General features: G+C 43.3%; 1 protein-coding gene across 2 annotated transcripts in view; it reads left to right on the plus strand.

Annotated features, from left to right (window-relative positions):
- Positions 1–15,960, plus strand: part of TM2D2 (TM2 domain containing 2) — a 72,631-nt gene that overhangs the window by 6,724 nt on the left and 49,947 nt on the right. The window contains exon 2 of one of the 2 annotated variants that reach the window (XM_085634574.1): positions 13,496–13,558. The exons of the other annotated variant lie outside the window; for it this stretch is intronic. Within the exon in view, the coding sequence (XP_085490700.1) occupies positions 13,496–13,558 (63 nt within the window). The remainder of the gene's footprint in view (positions 1–13,495; positions 13,559–15,960) is intronic. 2 annotated transcript variants of the gene reach the window in all.

Here is a 15,960-nt window from a genome sequence, read left to right on the forward strand (position 1 = left end):
GTTACTATTTTTTGTACTGGTTGCAGGACCTCCCTTTAGGAAAATCTTAAGAGGGTTGCTCAATTCATCTAGCTGTTTTTCTAATCGAGCAAGCCTATTTTCGATTGGGGATAGATAAATGCTTAATAAATCCCCCAGTCTTTCCAACAGGGGGTCATATGCCTTGTCTATATTTCCGTTAGTGTTCGTTGTTCTGCCCTGCTGAACAGTTTCACTATCATCCCTCTGGGGTATTACCGTAACCTTAGTCGCGTTATGATTATTGTCAGGGACAAAGTTGGTATTTTTCCCAGGTTTCCTTTGTGCCCGGCCATATTTCCTGATCGTAGTTACCCGGGGCTTGGGTACGTGTAACTTCAGTTTTTGAACTGCCCCCTCACGCCTACCTCTAGCATGCCTGGTGTTATCAGCAGATTGTACTTTGGGAGAGGGGTTAATTAGTAAGTCAGGCGTTTTTTCCAGGTCTGTGCTAGTGTCGGTATCTGTGTCTAACAGGGGAATTGAGGCTGAGAGGTTAACCACGCTAGGAATGGTATGTATGTCAGCACAAACATCAAGTAGGGGTCTGATGTTATTAGGCATAATTTGTGCAGGTGTAGTGGCGGTAGCAATGAGGCCAAGCGAAGAACGTTTGGCATGCGCCAAGTCTTGTGATACCCTGCGTTCTAGTAGGTTTATGCCCTGGTTGATGGCATCATTGGCCTTAGAAATAAAAAGGTCAATGGGGCCAGTCACGGCGGCAGCAGTTTTGCTGCGGGTGCCTCTTGGGGCCATGCTGACAAATAATAACCCCTGTTCTGCGGTTTGGGTTGTTACGCAGGACTACAGATACAAGTATCAATGACACATAGCAAACATTATAGTTATAAGGCAGATAGTCCCGGAAATGATAGCAGTACCCACAGTTCCCAAATGAGGAATGGCCAGTGAACCAATGAACAGTACCTTCAAGTTGTAACGAATAGGTGAATAAAAGGAGGTGGCCCCGTCCCGTCCTCCTCGTGCCTCTGAGGGCCTCAGAGGGCCCGCCCTTGTCCCGGGCTTCTCCCGGCGCTGCCCGCGCGCGTCCCGCGTCGCGCACAGTGTTGGGAGTTTATTATTAGGAGGAGGAGGGGCTAACTGGCCACAGGTGCTCCTGGCTCACCGATTAGCGCTGGGCTGCTGGGAGTGGTAGTCCGTGTTCTTCCAGGTACACGGAGGGTGGCGGGGAACAGGTTGGCTTTTCTTCCCGTTTTCGACCCCCAGAAGTACGCCCTCAGTCCACGGGCAGCACAGGTTCCCCACTGCAGGCAGGACAGGAAAGGAAAAGCGCCGGCAAGAAAGCCTCACGCAGCGGCACCCGCGCCAGCGGGTGCGGCAAGTTGTGATGTACTGCGAGGCTAACTGGCCACAGGTGCTCCTGGCTCACCGATTAGCGCTGGGCTGCTGGGAGTGGTAGTCCGTGTTCTTCCAGGTACACGGAGGGTGGCGGGGAACAGGTTGGCTTTTCTTCCCGTTTTCGACCCCCAGAAGTACGCCCTCAGTCCACGGGCAGCACAGGTTCCCCACTGCAGGCAGGACAGGAAAGGAAAAGCGCCGGCAAGAAAGCCTCACGCAGCGGCACCCGCGCCAGCGGGTGCGGCAAGTTGTGATGTACTGCGAGGCTAACTGGCCACAGGTGCTCCTGGCTCACCGATTAGCGCTGGGCTGCTGGGAGTGGTAGTCCGTGTTCTTCCAGGTACACGGAGGGTGGCGGGGAACAGGTTGGCTTTTCTTCCCGTTTTCGACCACCAGAAGTACGCCCTCAGTCCACGGGCAGCACAGGTTCCCCACTGCAGGCAGGACAGGAAAGGAAAAGCGCCGGCAAGAAAGCCTCACGCAGCAAGCACGTTCACGTCCTCCAGCCCCGCTGAACTGCTGCCTTCTGCGGCATCCTCTCTTTTTTCACGCAAAGTAAAAGATGGTGACTTTAAAAGGGGATGAGTCTAAGACTTTTGAGGTTAAGAAAACACAAATGTATTACTGATACATTCCATCCAAAAGCAAAATAGTGTTTATCATAACTGGTGGAAAGAAATGATCAAATTGAATAGTGCTCTGCCCAAATGTGGTAATTTTGTTAAAAGATCCTCACTAACCTGGAGTGTGTTTAAAGAATACCGCTCTATGGCGTTTGAAACTGCACAACAGTGAATACAGTTTCCCACCCGAGGCACACAGAGCACCTCAACCTGTAAATCCTGCTGTGATCCACGAGGCAGGGTCTGAAAAGCAGAGCTGAGGTTCAGCGTACCCGGTCTGTACACGTCTCAACAGAAGCCGAAATCCCTCACACTAAATGGGAGAATGTTGTAGTTAAGACAAACACTGTACATGGCCCTAAAAACTCACTAACTTTAAAACAGTTTCAGTCGGAACATGCTCTTCCTCTCATGCTTCTGCAGCCTCTGCCAAAATGATGATCTGTGTCCAGAACTGGAGACAAGACCATGCCAACATATTGAGGCTCCCTCCCCTCGTTAGACCCTGTGACGAGAACCAGCCTGGAACTGACAGACACAAGTAAGAGCGGCTGGACACATATTTACCACTCAGAGAGAAATGCACCATGAAATAGCAGCAAATAAGTAAACATGTACGAATCAGTGAAAGGCACAAACACAGCTCACTCTGAAAAGATTTCTAACACCCAGCTTTCAGCAAATAGTCTAACGAAAAGTAAGTAAATACAAGTAATGTAATATTTGGATGCATGCAGCGGAGCCCTCAATAATCCTTCATTGCAAAAGTATGATACATGACCAAGGACGCACTAAATAGTGCGGTAATGTAATCTGGCAACTTCTGGTTGATCACATTTACACAAACCATAAGAAACGTTTCAAAATTACGTCCTACAGAGCACGTATGTCTGCTATTCTCTTGCAAATTCCTCCGGTTGTTACCCTTGTTTTGAAGAACAGAACAAATCAAATTTGGAGCCTTAAAGCTGCTGAGGATTTCTTAGGGCTAGGAAAAAAGAAAACACCACTTAGGGCCTCTGGCACAACACTTTGTTTCTGTGGCAATGACGACCACTGGTAACACTATTAAAATCTGAAGAGAAGCCCACCAGAGCAAACATATTGCATGTTTGGTAAAGGCTGTTATCTTCTAAAAGTCTACACTCTCTATAACTGCTTTAGAACCTTTGTGTTTTTTTTTTAATTTTTTTTTTTTTTATTGAAACCATCAAAGATCCGCATGTACAACTTTCACCTGCAAAACACTTCAGTACAGTTATTTCATTACATTTAGCGATATTCGGCTTCACAATCACTATTATTACATATCATCCTCTGAGTCATTGTCTTCTTCAGGGGGGGGGGTACATATCTCTCCTCTATACATATTCAATTTTCCCCATATTCTACTCCATTTTTTGGGGCATTTCCTATTAACAAATGTGGCCTTCTCCGCCATCATAGCAGCATCCATATCATTACTCCATTGCTCCGCAGCTGGTATAGTTCCGGCCCCCCACATTTGCGCGATGTTCCTTTTGGCTATCATCATGCCTTTCGTTGTCCAGTCTTGTTCGGCGTGTGTAAGGTCCGTAGGCCCCCATACATTTAAAAGACAGCACTTGGGCTCCATCGGGACTTGTTTCCCTGTTACCTCTACAATGATCTCCAGCACGGTCTCCCAGTACGGTCTTAGTTTTGGACAGTTCCACAATGCGTGGTAGAAGGTGCCCACGTCCCCACACTGCCGTAGACCACTCGGGTCAGTGGATCTTCCCATCTTATGTAGAACTACCCTGGTATAGTAAGACCTATGTAATATTTTGAACTGTACCAGCCGTAATTTGGAGGAGATTGCCACCTCCTTAGGTGATGCCACAGCGTTTCGCCAGTCCGGGTCATCCATTTCTCCCCCTTCTAACTGCCAGACCTCCCTGAGTCGGTTAAATGGGTCCGCTCGATTATTGTTTTTTTTTTTTTATATGTTGGTGAAGTTGCTCGCTTGTATAAGTGGTCTGTAAGTAATCGGTCTTCTAGGGGGGACGACTCTGGGAGAGTCTCGGCTGGAGGAAGGACTGCCTCTATGGCATGTTGGATTTGCATATATCTAAACTGGTCCCTCGGGGCCATTTTGTACTGGTCTTGTAGATAATCAAAGCTGACCACCTTTCCACTACGCCAAAGGTCCCCCAGCCGGGAGATTTCGATGTTCCCAATCGGCCTGTGTCCCATAGGGGCGTGTGTTGTGTGAATCTACCCGTCCACCCCAGGTGTCTGTTAACCGTATGCCATATAAGAACCGTATGTCTCGCTGGGCCCAGGAGGCCGTTGTTTCTATTTTGGGCATAAAGCGCTCTATTAACCCCTCCAGCCCCAAGGGTCATCCTGTCCAAATGGTATGTGGGATCTGTGTCAGGAACACGCACCCATTGGTTAATTACCGTGAGTTGCGAGGCCCAGTAATATGCCTTTATGTCTTGCAGGGCTATCCCGCTATCGTACCAACTCCGCGTCAATTTGTGTCCAGCTATTCTGGCTGGCTTCCCGTCCCATAAAAGGGCTGTCACCTCTGAGTTCACCGCTCTAAAGTATGCGTCGGGGACTGGGTATGGTGTGTTGTGTAGGACAAACAGGAATCTGGGCAGTGCCATCATCTTAAAGAGGGCCGCTCTGCCCAGCAATGTAAGCGGTAGTGCCCTCCAATGTTTGGTGTCCCGTTTCAGTCTTTGCAGGAGGGGCTGTAAGTTAAGAGTAAAAAAGGAATCCTGGTCTGCAGTAATATGAATGCCCAAGTATTTAAAACTATCCCTGACTATCTGGACTTTACAGTCTCTCGGCAGCCGTGGGGGGGCTCCATACAGGACGTACAGTACCGATTTATCCAAGTTAATGGCATATCCTGATACTGAACCAAACACAGCACAAATATTAAGAAGTGCGTGTAGAGATCGTGTAGGCGAGGCGATATATAGCAATACATCATCGGCATAGAGGGATATCCGGTCCTCCCATTCCTCCCTTCACTTTAGTCCTCGTATCATAGGGTCCCACCTTATCCAGGTCGCCAATGGCTCTAGGGCCAATGCAAACAGTTGGGGTGATAATGGACAGCCCTGTCTCGTCTCTCTACCCAGAGTGATTTCCTTTGATATATGACCATTTACTACTACATTCGCTATGGCGTCGGTGTAAAGTAAGTGCACCCATGAGCAGAATTTTGGCCCGAATCCTAGGTGTTGGAGCACCGCAAATAGGAAGGCCCATTCCACCGAATCAAAGTCCATCCTTGCATCCAGTGATAGGACTGCGTCGTCGTCCAGTATAGTGTGTTTTCTGCCCAGTACGCGGTGCAGGCGTCTCAGATTTAATGCAGTGTTTCTACCGGGCATAAAACCGGACTGGTCTGGATGAATCAGTTTGGAGAGGTATGGTGCAAGTCGAAGCGCCAGTGTTTTCGCTAATATTTTCCCCTCCCCATTGATTGAGATTGGGCGGTACCAGGAACATTCCTCCACTGGTTTGCCTGGTTTATGTATGGCTACGATAGTAGCTAGCCGTTGGTCTTTAGGGAGTATCCCCATTTCCCGACTCGTCTCATACATACGCAACAGGTATGGGGCAATCTTATCTGTTGTGCAATTGTATAGTTCAATTGGAATACCATTTGGGCCCGTGGCCTTCCCAGATTGTATTTTAGTGATAGCCACTTTGAGTTCGTCTATCGTCATGTCAGCTTCTAGTCTGTCAGCTTCTTGCGGTGTAAGTCGGGGCATATGGATATCTTTAAGAAAGGCAAGTGCTTCCTGTGACCCTTGCTGTTTTATGAGATTTCTGGACACAACCAGCTGGTCCTTGAGCACTACAAAGAACAACTTCAAAACAGCCTGAAATGGGGCCCCTGACTTCCTAGTTCTGCTGCAAATCTACATAACCGTTCTCTGCCTCACTTTGACCTCTCTACCCAAGGAAGGGCCGGACGTGCACACTGTGTGTGATAAGAGGGCACCGAGATGCTCAGCATGAAACAGTCATAAGGCAGCAACAGCCTATGCGCGCTGCTATGCTGTGTGCACAAGGGCCAGTCCTAGGACTTCTGAGGCCCCGGGCGAAAGTGACGATGAGGCCCCTCTAATTTGCATGTAACATCACAAGAAGTGAAATCACAGAAAGTGACAATTCAGGACTATTGATCTTATTTGGCATCACTGAAGAGACCTAATGTGGACCAAAAGAGAAATATACAAATGAAATAAGTCCATATATTTTAAAACTGTATTAAATGGATTACTATTGTTACATTGGATGGAAAAGCTAGGTGCAGGTCTCACAAAGATGGATATTTTTTACTCCAAGTTAACTGATTGCTTCCAGATGAGTGCATGATAAAATTATCAAGCACTGCGGAAAATAAATTGAATGGCATCACTGGGAAAAATTCCGGGAATATAGCAAGATGAATTTGAGTTTAGCTACATGTATTTTTCATTTTTATTTGAAAGTTATGTAACTCGCTGACCAGAACAAAAAAAGGGCAGCCAAGAACCAACGCTTTTGGATTTAGAATACAGAATTAATACATTTTCCTCAAGGCGATGAGGGGATGGTAAACAGATGAGCAAATATACATTGCTTATAAAAAGCAAATAAAAAGAAAGATTGCAATAAAAAAATGAGGAGAGAATGAACACCTAAAAATACAATTCCAGTAAAACATACATAGAGTAACTCTAACGTTCTAGATTATTCTCGTTGAGTGGCTTCCTGGTATTGATTCACTAGGGAAGGTCTAGTATCTGGGTGTGTTTAAAGTGAAGGTACGCTGCAGATTCAAGGGGTTTTCAAATCGATTTATTTGATTTGGTGTTCGAACTGGTGGAACTGGTAGTGGCTGGCTTTAGCGCTGGTGGCGCCCTATGAAACAATGTTTGTTGGTGCCCCCAATTACTCCCTCCGCCACCAATTCCCTCACTACCACCCTTTAACAGTGCCCCTCAATTCTCCATAACCACACTCTTGCTCAGATGCATTACATTTGATTTACAGCTCCACTGATACCAGTGTACGGTGCCAAAGCACCAATCATTACACATTAAACATTGATAATCAATCATACGTGCGTAAGTAACTGTATAGGAAATGTTACAAAAGACAAAGGATTACAAGGTATAAGAGTCGCATGACAACCATGCTAGTAGGCAGTATAGTTTAATAGTGATTGGTCCGAAGAAACACAAACTCTGAATTTAAAATGTAATACCATGGTTGGGGGTTCTCTTGAATAAGCAGAATTGATTTCGATCCGAATGAACCCTTTTTGCAACCTTAGGATAATCAAAGACTGAGGAAAAACCCATAACCCTCCAATTTATACCTTGCATGCAGCTCTAAGATAAGTTAATACCTCGCAGTTCTATGTCAGGATTTTGACTTTTAAACTGCAAGTAACTAAAGGATCTCGGTGACAAAAGCAATAACCCACTGCCCTATTTACATTATGTGCACTTTGTGTTCTCCATGGTACATTTTCTTTGCAACAGACACATTAACCCTCTGTGCTACTGGTGCAGTTCGGGTTACTCAATTTCCCCTTACTTCCACGGACAGAATGATTTCTCAGTTACACGCACATACACACATCATACGCTGGTGGGGCCCATAACACCAACATTCTTTCTCTCAAACTATCCGTGCCTACAAAGGGACATCAGTTCCGAACCACAACTGCTCTCTTTGATAGAGGAAAACCACTTCTCCTGAATCACCCTAACACTTCCTCCATCAATAGGTCGATCGAATCATTTAGTTGTTATTTAGTTCAATGATACTTTAACTCTCAAACTAATCAAACATTTCAATGAAATAATCACCCGACACATTTATTCAAATAATGATTTTTCTTTTATCTAATTTAAATGCAGGTTAAATCTTAATAATGCAATATCATCTTTTGTCATAATTACCTATTCTGGCTAATTGTCGTTTTCTAAGTCAGAATTGGTCCTCAGTAAATTCGTCAGAGTTCTTGTTTATCATATAAAGTGTCCGTCCTCTCCGTCAGCATAAGGATCTCTGATCATCGGCTCTCCGTCAGCTGCTTCTGTTATTGCCCTCTCTAGTCTACTAATATTTATACTACAATTTACATATCAATGTTACATTTTCTCATTTCACAGGAATACGATTGGCTGAATTCAAATACATCTCAGTACATTAGGAAACATTTTCAAATTCTCCCATGCGGGAAAAGTCTCAAAGCAAATGTATGGGAAAGAATAATCCGTGGTCCTAAATGTATCAGTTCGTTGGAAACAGGTTGGGTTCGACAGTTCGTATTCTCAATTGTAACATTTTCTTCACGTTCAGGGGCATTGGCACCTCGCCCAGGGTAGTCTTCATGGGCATGGTCTGACAGGTCACACAAGGGACACGAACGAAGTCAGTGCAGGCGCCTTCCTCCATTGTTCAAATGATGAAGTAATGTACTTTAGTTAGGTTTCAGTCGGCGGCCATCTTTTGGTAGGCCAGAATAGTCAACTTTAAGCAAAGAAACACAAAATCGTAATTAATACATAGAAATGATTAAAACCGTGTTATTCCCTTGCTAATACCCTTATGTGTATGCATTTATCTAGCCATATGCAACATTCAAAGCCGTTAATGCTGGTTTATTAAAGCGCAAATCACAATAACATTACTCAAGCAACATTTATCGTTTTAATATGCATACAAACTTAGTTCACCTATTATTTTAGCCATGCAAATGCATTCCCACGTGTATTCTTTCTGTTAATGAGGTTGGTTTAGTTCTTTCACATCAAACTATTAATTATTATAATTAATCATTAATCATATTAATATAAACATATATAAATGGATTGGGTATATAAAAAGAAAACATTTTACCCGCTCCATCAATCCCCCCTTTGGTGATTTTATCACCACAAACAAAACCCAGAAAAAATCAATTTATTTTCCCCTTTTATGGAAATTCGAAATGTTTTCTTGCTCAATTAAAATTCTGTTTCTCCTTAATCTTCTCTTTTTGTTTTGTCATACATACTCCTTCCATTCTTCCAATTCTATTTCGTTAAAATCTTTCTTGTTTCTTTTCCTTCTTTTTGATAATTTCTTGTCTAATTTTCTTTTTATTTCTTCTATGTCTGCAACACATACATCCTAATCTAAGTATTAATAATATGAAAATCACACACGTTAATGGAAATAATATTTTCCCTAATATAGTACTACCTAATTTACCTAAGAAAGTTTTAATAGCAGCCATCTTATTACTAATTCTAGTCCAGATACTTTCAACCTCCAGTGGTTTTATTTCATCATGCAGTTCTGTAATATTTTTAATATATACTTTTAGATCTTTGCTTTCATCAGGAATGAAAGTGCAACAATGTTGAACTTTCAGCATTCCACAGACTCCACCCTCTTTTGCCAATAAGATATCGAGGGCAAGTCGATTTTGCATAATCATGGCAACCATCTCAGTGTTTACCAAAAGAAATCCTCCAGCGGTGCTTGTTAACAAGCGATCCACTATCGTTGACAATTTCCGAATATTAGTTGCATTCAAAGATATTCCCACTGCTGGTATCAAGGCTCCAAAAATATCACCTACAATTTTAACCAAGTTTCTCTTCTACTACGCATTAGTAGGTTATGTGGTCCACTATTTTCTACTCTATCCATGTGACAGAATTTTGGAAAGACCAGGCCAACATAACATGTGCCATACCAATGGTCGGGCAACCTGTAATAAGCCTTGTTCCCACAAATATAATACAGTCCATGAAAAACTGGATCTTCTCCGCCTCTAAATCCCCATCCAGATGCAATAAAATATGTATCATGACACTCACTTGTCCCTATATAATAATAATCATATTGGGATCTTTCCCTCATAATGCATAATTTGCCTTTCTGTGGTGAATCTATAGCTATTGTTGGTCTAGCATCACCCTTTGTCTCCTTTTTCCCATCTATTTCCCAAATGTTTTCCCCCTCTTTATGTCCTTCTGCATTTTTATGTATTTTCAATCTCCTTTCTTCGACCATATCTAAAAATGTTTTCTCTTCTGCCTTCAAACTGCAAGTTAAATTATTTTTAAAAATATATTCTAAAGTTTTTTAGTCTCTATAAAAATCTCACCTAGTACATTAGCTGGATTCAATTCATTATTCATGGGCAATTGTCCAAGAATGTTATCTATATTAGACAGATTATATTCTAATTTCCCTACTTGATAAAATATACTGGTTAAAACGCTACATGTTATTCCATAAGGTGATGGTAAGTCACTCCTTCTGAAACCGAGGCAGGTAATTGCATACATACGTAGCAATGCCTTACGTCCATTGTTCTTACATATTCATACAATAATTTTGAAAAAACATTGCTAGAAAAATCAGTTATAGACCTATCCTTGTGCATATGCTCAGTGCTTGTTTTAAATTGAACTACCTTTTGTGAACTCTTCACTATGTTAGTCATATTCTCTGTATGCCCTTCTAGTGTATCTAAAGTTACTTTGAAAGAGATCAAAAGAGCGAGTACGCTCCAAAGAAGCATTAATAGTCCTGTACAACATGCCTTGCACCATCTTCTCAAAGGTACATCTACTCTTGTTATCATCTATGTTAGAACACAACAAGAAATCTGTGGGTCTGGGAAGGCTATACTAATTGTTCAAAGCCACAGAACCAAATGCTATAAGAAAACAGAAGTCCTCATAAAGAGGATGAAGTCCCATCACCCACCGAAGTGGCATGCTTCATCATCTGGGGCCTTCTCTTAACCACAACCTGGTGTGGTTAAGGAGCTACAACTCCTGGAAGGAGGAGCTTGCGGATGTTTTCTTGACCTTAACACGCTAATAAGTCCTAATTAAGCAGAGGCTAAAGCTGCCTAACGTGTGGTGAAGTAACGTGGAAAGTGCAGTGTAAGTGAATACTCGGTTAAAATGGACTATCTAACGAAAAATATGTTTATTCAATATCCTTAGATGTCAAAAAATAAAAAAGTGGTCGACATGTTTCAGCCATTAACGATCATATCTTGTGATCATGGCTTTCTTCAGGACCAGATGTTACTACTGCAACATTTGCAACAACAGGTGTGAAAAATCTAAACCTGAATAAAATCAGAACGATGCCTCCGGCAGATATACCCACTCAACTGATGGTAAGTGGAACTGCAGGGGTTCTTATGAAGTACCTGTGCAAGACACAAGGGAAAAACACAAGAGCAGCATATTAATATAGCAAGGGGATAGTGGGTAGAACAATTAGTAACTTTAGACAGTCAGTGCCAGTAGGTATACCACTGGCCAGCTTACCCGTCTTGAAGTGTTCCCAAACCAGCACTAGACAAAATGACGTGCGTTAATACTTTCAGCACTCAGTCCAGTTCAATCCAAAAAAGCATACGGAAACACTGGCGCATATTAAACGTGGGCAGCATTCAACTCCCTCTCCCACTGTTTTTATTTAAGAGAAGTGCCAACATACGAGACACGCTTGTGCATACACGCCCTAGAAACACCATGATAGCTTCAACCAATACGCTCTGGAATTTGCCTCCCGTACAAGGACACTACGCGTGTGGTAGTTGTGCAGTGTGCCCACAGACCTCACACACTGTTGAGATTGACCTAGGGATGGGTAAACCCTGGAGACAAATCAAGCATACTAATTGCAATAGTGATAAGGTGATTTACCTTATTACATGTCCCTGCAAGATGAGATATGTAGGGATGACGACCAGGAAGGTTAAGCTCAGAATAATGGAGCATAAAAGCACCATTAGGTGCAAGAAGCAATCGACCCGCTTGACCAATCACTTTGTGGAGTTCAGGCATCCACCCGATGAGATCAACTGGACAATTCTTGAACAACCCTTCATTCCTCCGCATTTCACGGATGTTTCATCTTTCCTCTTAAAACGAGAACAGCGGTGGGTTTTCAGAATACATAGTGACACGATGGGTTTGAATGAAGCCATTCCTTGGACTTCACTTCGTTAATGTTGTCCGTACTAATCTCCTAGGTTGGGTTGTGTTTTGAATCAGAGTCCACACCTTACTTTGACATACCCTGTCAGGGTTCTGTCATCACCAAATGTGGGGGTTGAATGTTCCATTTTGGCACCTTATTTTCTTCCTCGCCTTGTGTCCTCCAGTGAGTCCCTAATTGGATGGGCGAATGTTGCCTTCTTTATGTTCGGTTTCAAGTCTAGTGTCTTTGGCGCTTTGATTGATTTCCTTGCTAATGATGTGGCATCATGTCAACTCGCGATCTCGTGAGGCGCGTTTCGGACGTTATACTATTACTCTCGCGTCCAGAGACATGCTCCAGTTGAGACGCGTCAGTTCCTGTATATTTTTGTTAACGCTTTTTGACTACAAGGTCGCGTAATAACACTCCTTACACAGGTGTTATTTTTTGCCATGAATCAGTAGCTGCGTTACGTATTTTGTTTTTATTTTACTAACGTATGCACCTTTTGACAACATTTCCCAGAAGGCCAGAATTTTGAATAAGTCTCGTAATTTGGTCATGTGACACTTTTCCCTTTCATGGCCCCGCCTTCCAGGATAGCTTCCGGGTGTTTACCGGCTTTATGTAGAAGTGACAGACACGGCTCCAGTACCGCTCGGTACAACCAAGAAGACCATCTGGGGTAGCGACGGCCAGGTAGGCTTTTGTCCAAGTATGCCGCTTGTCAAGAGTTCGCTCACAGCGAGCTATTGTAGTGCTATGGCTTTGTTTAGGCTAACTTTGGCGCGTTTGCATTTCAGCAAGCGATGCATATGATTTAGCTCGTTCTTTCCTTGTTAGAGTCTGCAATGCTTAGTCCCCAGCTTGCACTTTGCTGGCGTTCGCACCTTTTGCGCCTCACTTTTATCGAACATTGCCTGTCGGCTGGCCATTCCGCAGCCTAGTGATTTTACTAAAGGTTATGCGTTTTTATTCAAGCATAATACGCTTAGCAATTAGCTCACTTCCTATTAGATACCACAATGCGCATTCTTTAGCTTGCCCCGCATTGTCGTTCTCTGTGCTTCACTCATATTGTATATTCTCCGATGGCTATATAGGTTATAGTCCATGTACATAGACAGTCACGAGTCTGCCCGTAGCGAGCTCTTCCATCTTCTTTGTATTTTGAAGTTTTGGCCAAACGTTGCGCGTCTCTACGCTCACTGTTTAGCTCACTGTCTATTGGTGAACATAAGGCGTAGTCTTGAGATTGCACCATACAGGAGATTACAATTTCTGTGCCCCACTTGGTTTTATCATTCCTTTTGAGCCAGATATATTTGTAGTTCTTTGTGAGTTAGATTGCGGGGCACATTTACTCCAGCTGTATTATTATTGTGTAAGAGTTGCCTGATACACACGCGCTGCAGCCTAATTCGAATTGTATTGGTTTGAAGATCACTATACCACCCATGAGATCTTTTCCTATACCAGTTTGTTTTTGTTTTTGTTTGTTTTAATAGAGCGCTGCCTCACGCCCTGAGTTGTTACCAGGAGTGTAGGCGACTATTCCCGATTCAAGACGGGTAAGCTGGCCAGTGGTATACCTACTGGCACTGACTGTCTAAAGTTACTAATTGTTCTACCCACTATCCCCTTGCTATATTAATATGCTGCTCTTGTGTTTTTCCCTTGTGTCTTGCACAGGTACTTCATAAGAACCCCTGCAGTTCCACTTACCATCAGTTGAGTGGGTATATCTGCCGGAGGCATCGTTCTGATTTTATTCAGGTTTAGATTTTTCACACCTGTTGCAAATGTTGCAGTAGTAACATCTGGTCCTGAAGAAAGCCATGATCACAAGATATGATCGTTAATGGCTGAAACATGTCGACCACTTTTTTATTTTTTGACATCTAAGGATATTGAATAAACATATTTTTCGTAAGATAGTCAATTTTAACCGAGTATTCACTTACACTGCACTTTCCACGTTACTTCACCACACGTTAGGCAGCTTTAGCCTCTGCTTAATTAGGCCTTATTAGCGTGTTAAGGTCAAGAAAACATCCACAAGCTCCTCCTTCCTTATCCTTCCAGGAGTTGTAGCTCCTTAACCACACCAGGTTGTGGTTAAGAGGAGGCCCCAGATGATGAAGCATGCCACTTCGGTGGGTGATGGGACTTCATCCTCTTTATGAGGACTTCTGTTTTCTTATAGCATTCGGTTCTGTGGCTTTGAACAATTAGTATAGCCTTCCCAGACACATATTTCTTGTTGTGTTCAGATATAGATACTAGGGGATTCTTTCCGTGCAGGTCTTTAAATTTTCCCTTTGACCCCCGTGTTCTACCGGTATTTTTGCGATAATCTATGTTAGCCATCTTGTTAAAATTAACCGTGTCTTTTGACTTAGCCTCTTTTACTCCGCTTCTTGTAGTTTTCCTGCAAGAGCTAGGCCCTTATCAGGTGATCCAAATACTTCAATTTCTTATTCAATCCTTTATATTTTCTACAAGGACCTTCTTGAAATCACTCAGCTTGGCCTCTCATCGTTTTTCACTTCCTTATCATCCACATACAGAATTTCCTGATCTTCCGCTTCTTCTCTGATATCGGATAGGATAACTCTCAGGATTTCCACTGTTTCTTCTTCCTTCACCACTTTCAGTAAAGTCTCCTCTGGATTTCCTTGACTATCTACCTCTTCTCCTTGTTCAGGCAGTGCCACGTATGTCCATTCAGGTGACTTATACTTCTGGTTTGGTTTTCTCGATCGTTTGTTTCCTTCAGACACTTCTGTCTCTCCCTCTTTTTCTCTGTGCTGACTTGTTACTTCATTCACTTGTTCAGCTTCTGAGGGTTTGACTCGTGTCAATCGATATCTCCGTCTCTTTATTTTGTGTGGCCAAAGATCTCCTTTAGCATTCCTTCTTGTTTTGCCGTCTTTACTGTTTCTTTCCTCGATCCAAGTTCTCTTCCTTAGAATTTGACCTTCTGGTTCACTGTCCTCAGATTCGGTCTCATTTGATTTTTCTTTTCCACCAGCTACTTTTCCCACCTCTTGAGTCGGCCCTACTTCTGTCCCTCCTCGGGTCTCCGACACGCAATCTTTCTGTTTGCTTATTGTCCCTTCACCTAACTCAGTGTTGGTTGTCCCTACACCTCCTCGGGGGTCTTCCGCAGCAATCTGTCCCTCTCTCTCTATTTCTATCCCTTCTTCTCCATCAAGAATTTTCTCAGGTGGAACTTCTTCTACTCTTTCGTCTGGTGTAAATGTTACTTCTGACGGGACATTCTTTTCTTTTCTTCTTTCTATGCTTGCCACTGGCGTTTTGCTCGTCTCCAGAATCTGAACCATCTGAAATCTGTAATCTCTTCCTCAGAATTTCTTCTCTTGGAGTCGGAACTAGTCTTGGCTCCTTTTCCCCCCCCCCCTTTCAGGATTTTCTTTTGACTTTGCATTCTCATGGCCTGAATCATCACTTGATTCTGAATCATCGAAATATTATTTTCCAATGCTATCTGCTGGATTTGGAACTCTCAAAGTGTGACTTGCATGTATCCAATTTTTCAGTCCAGCACACTTCACAGCAGTTGTTGTGGTCAAGATAACTTGCCTTGGCCTTCCCCACCTTGGAACCAAGCAATTCCTTCTTCTGTGGACTTTTATTCTCATCCAGTCACCTGGGCTCAGGTCATGGGCTGGTTTTCTCTCAAGGGTGGTGGTGTCCGCTCCAACCTGGTGAAACACAGAATGGACTGCGTCAGCCATGCCTTTACAGTAATCCAAAATCATGTCATCAGTTATTGTCATCAATTTGTTGACTGGAACAAATACGTGTCTCATGGCTCGTCCCATGATAATTTCGTGTGGACTCAAACCTGTCGTTCTGTCTGGAGTAGATCTGATTGTCATCAAGACTAGAGGCAAGACATCCGGCCATTTCATTCCTGTGGCTAAACACATTTTCCCTATTCTGTTTT

This window comes from Triturus cristatus, chromosome 11 (assembly GCF_964204655.1).
Source record: "Triturus cristatus chromosome 11, aTriCri1.1, whole genome shotgun sequence".
Classification (NCBI taxonomy): domain Eukaryota; kingdom Metazoa; phylum Chordata; class Amphibia; order Caudata; family Salamandridae; genus Triturus; species Triturus cristatus.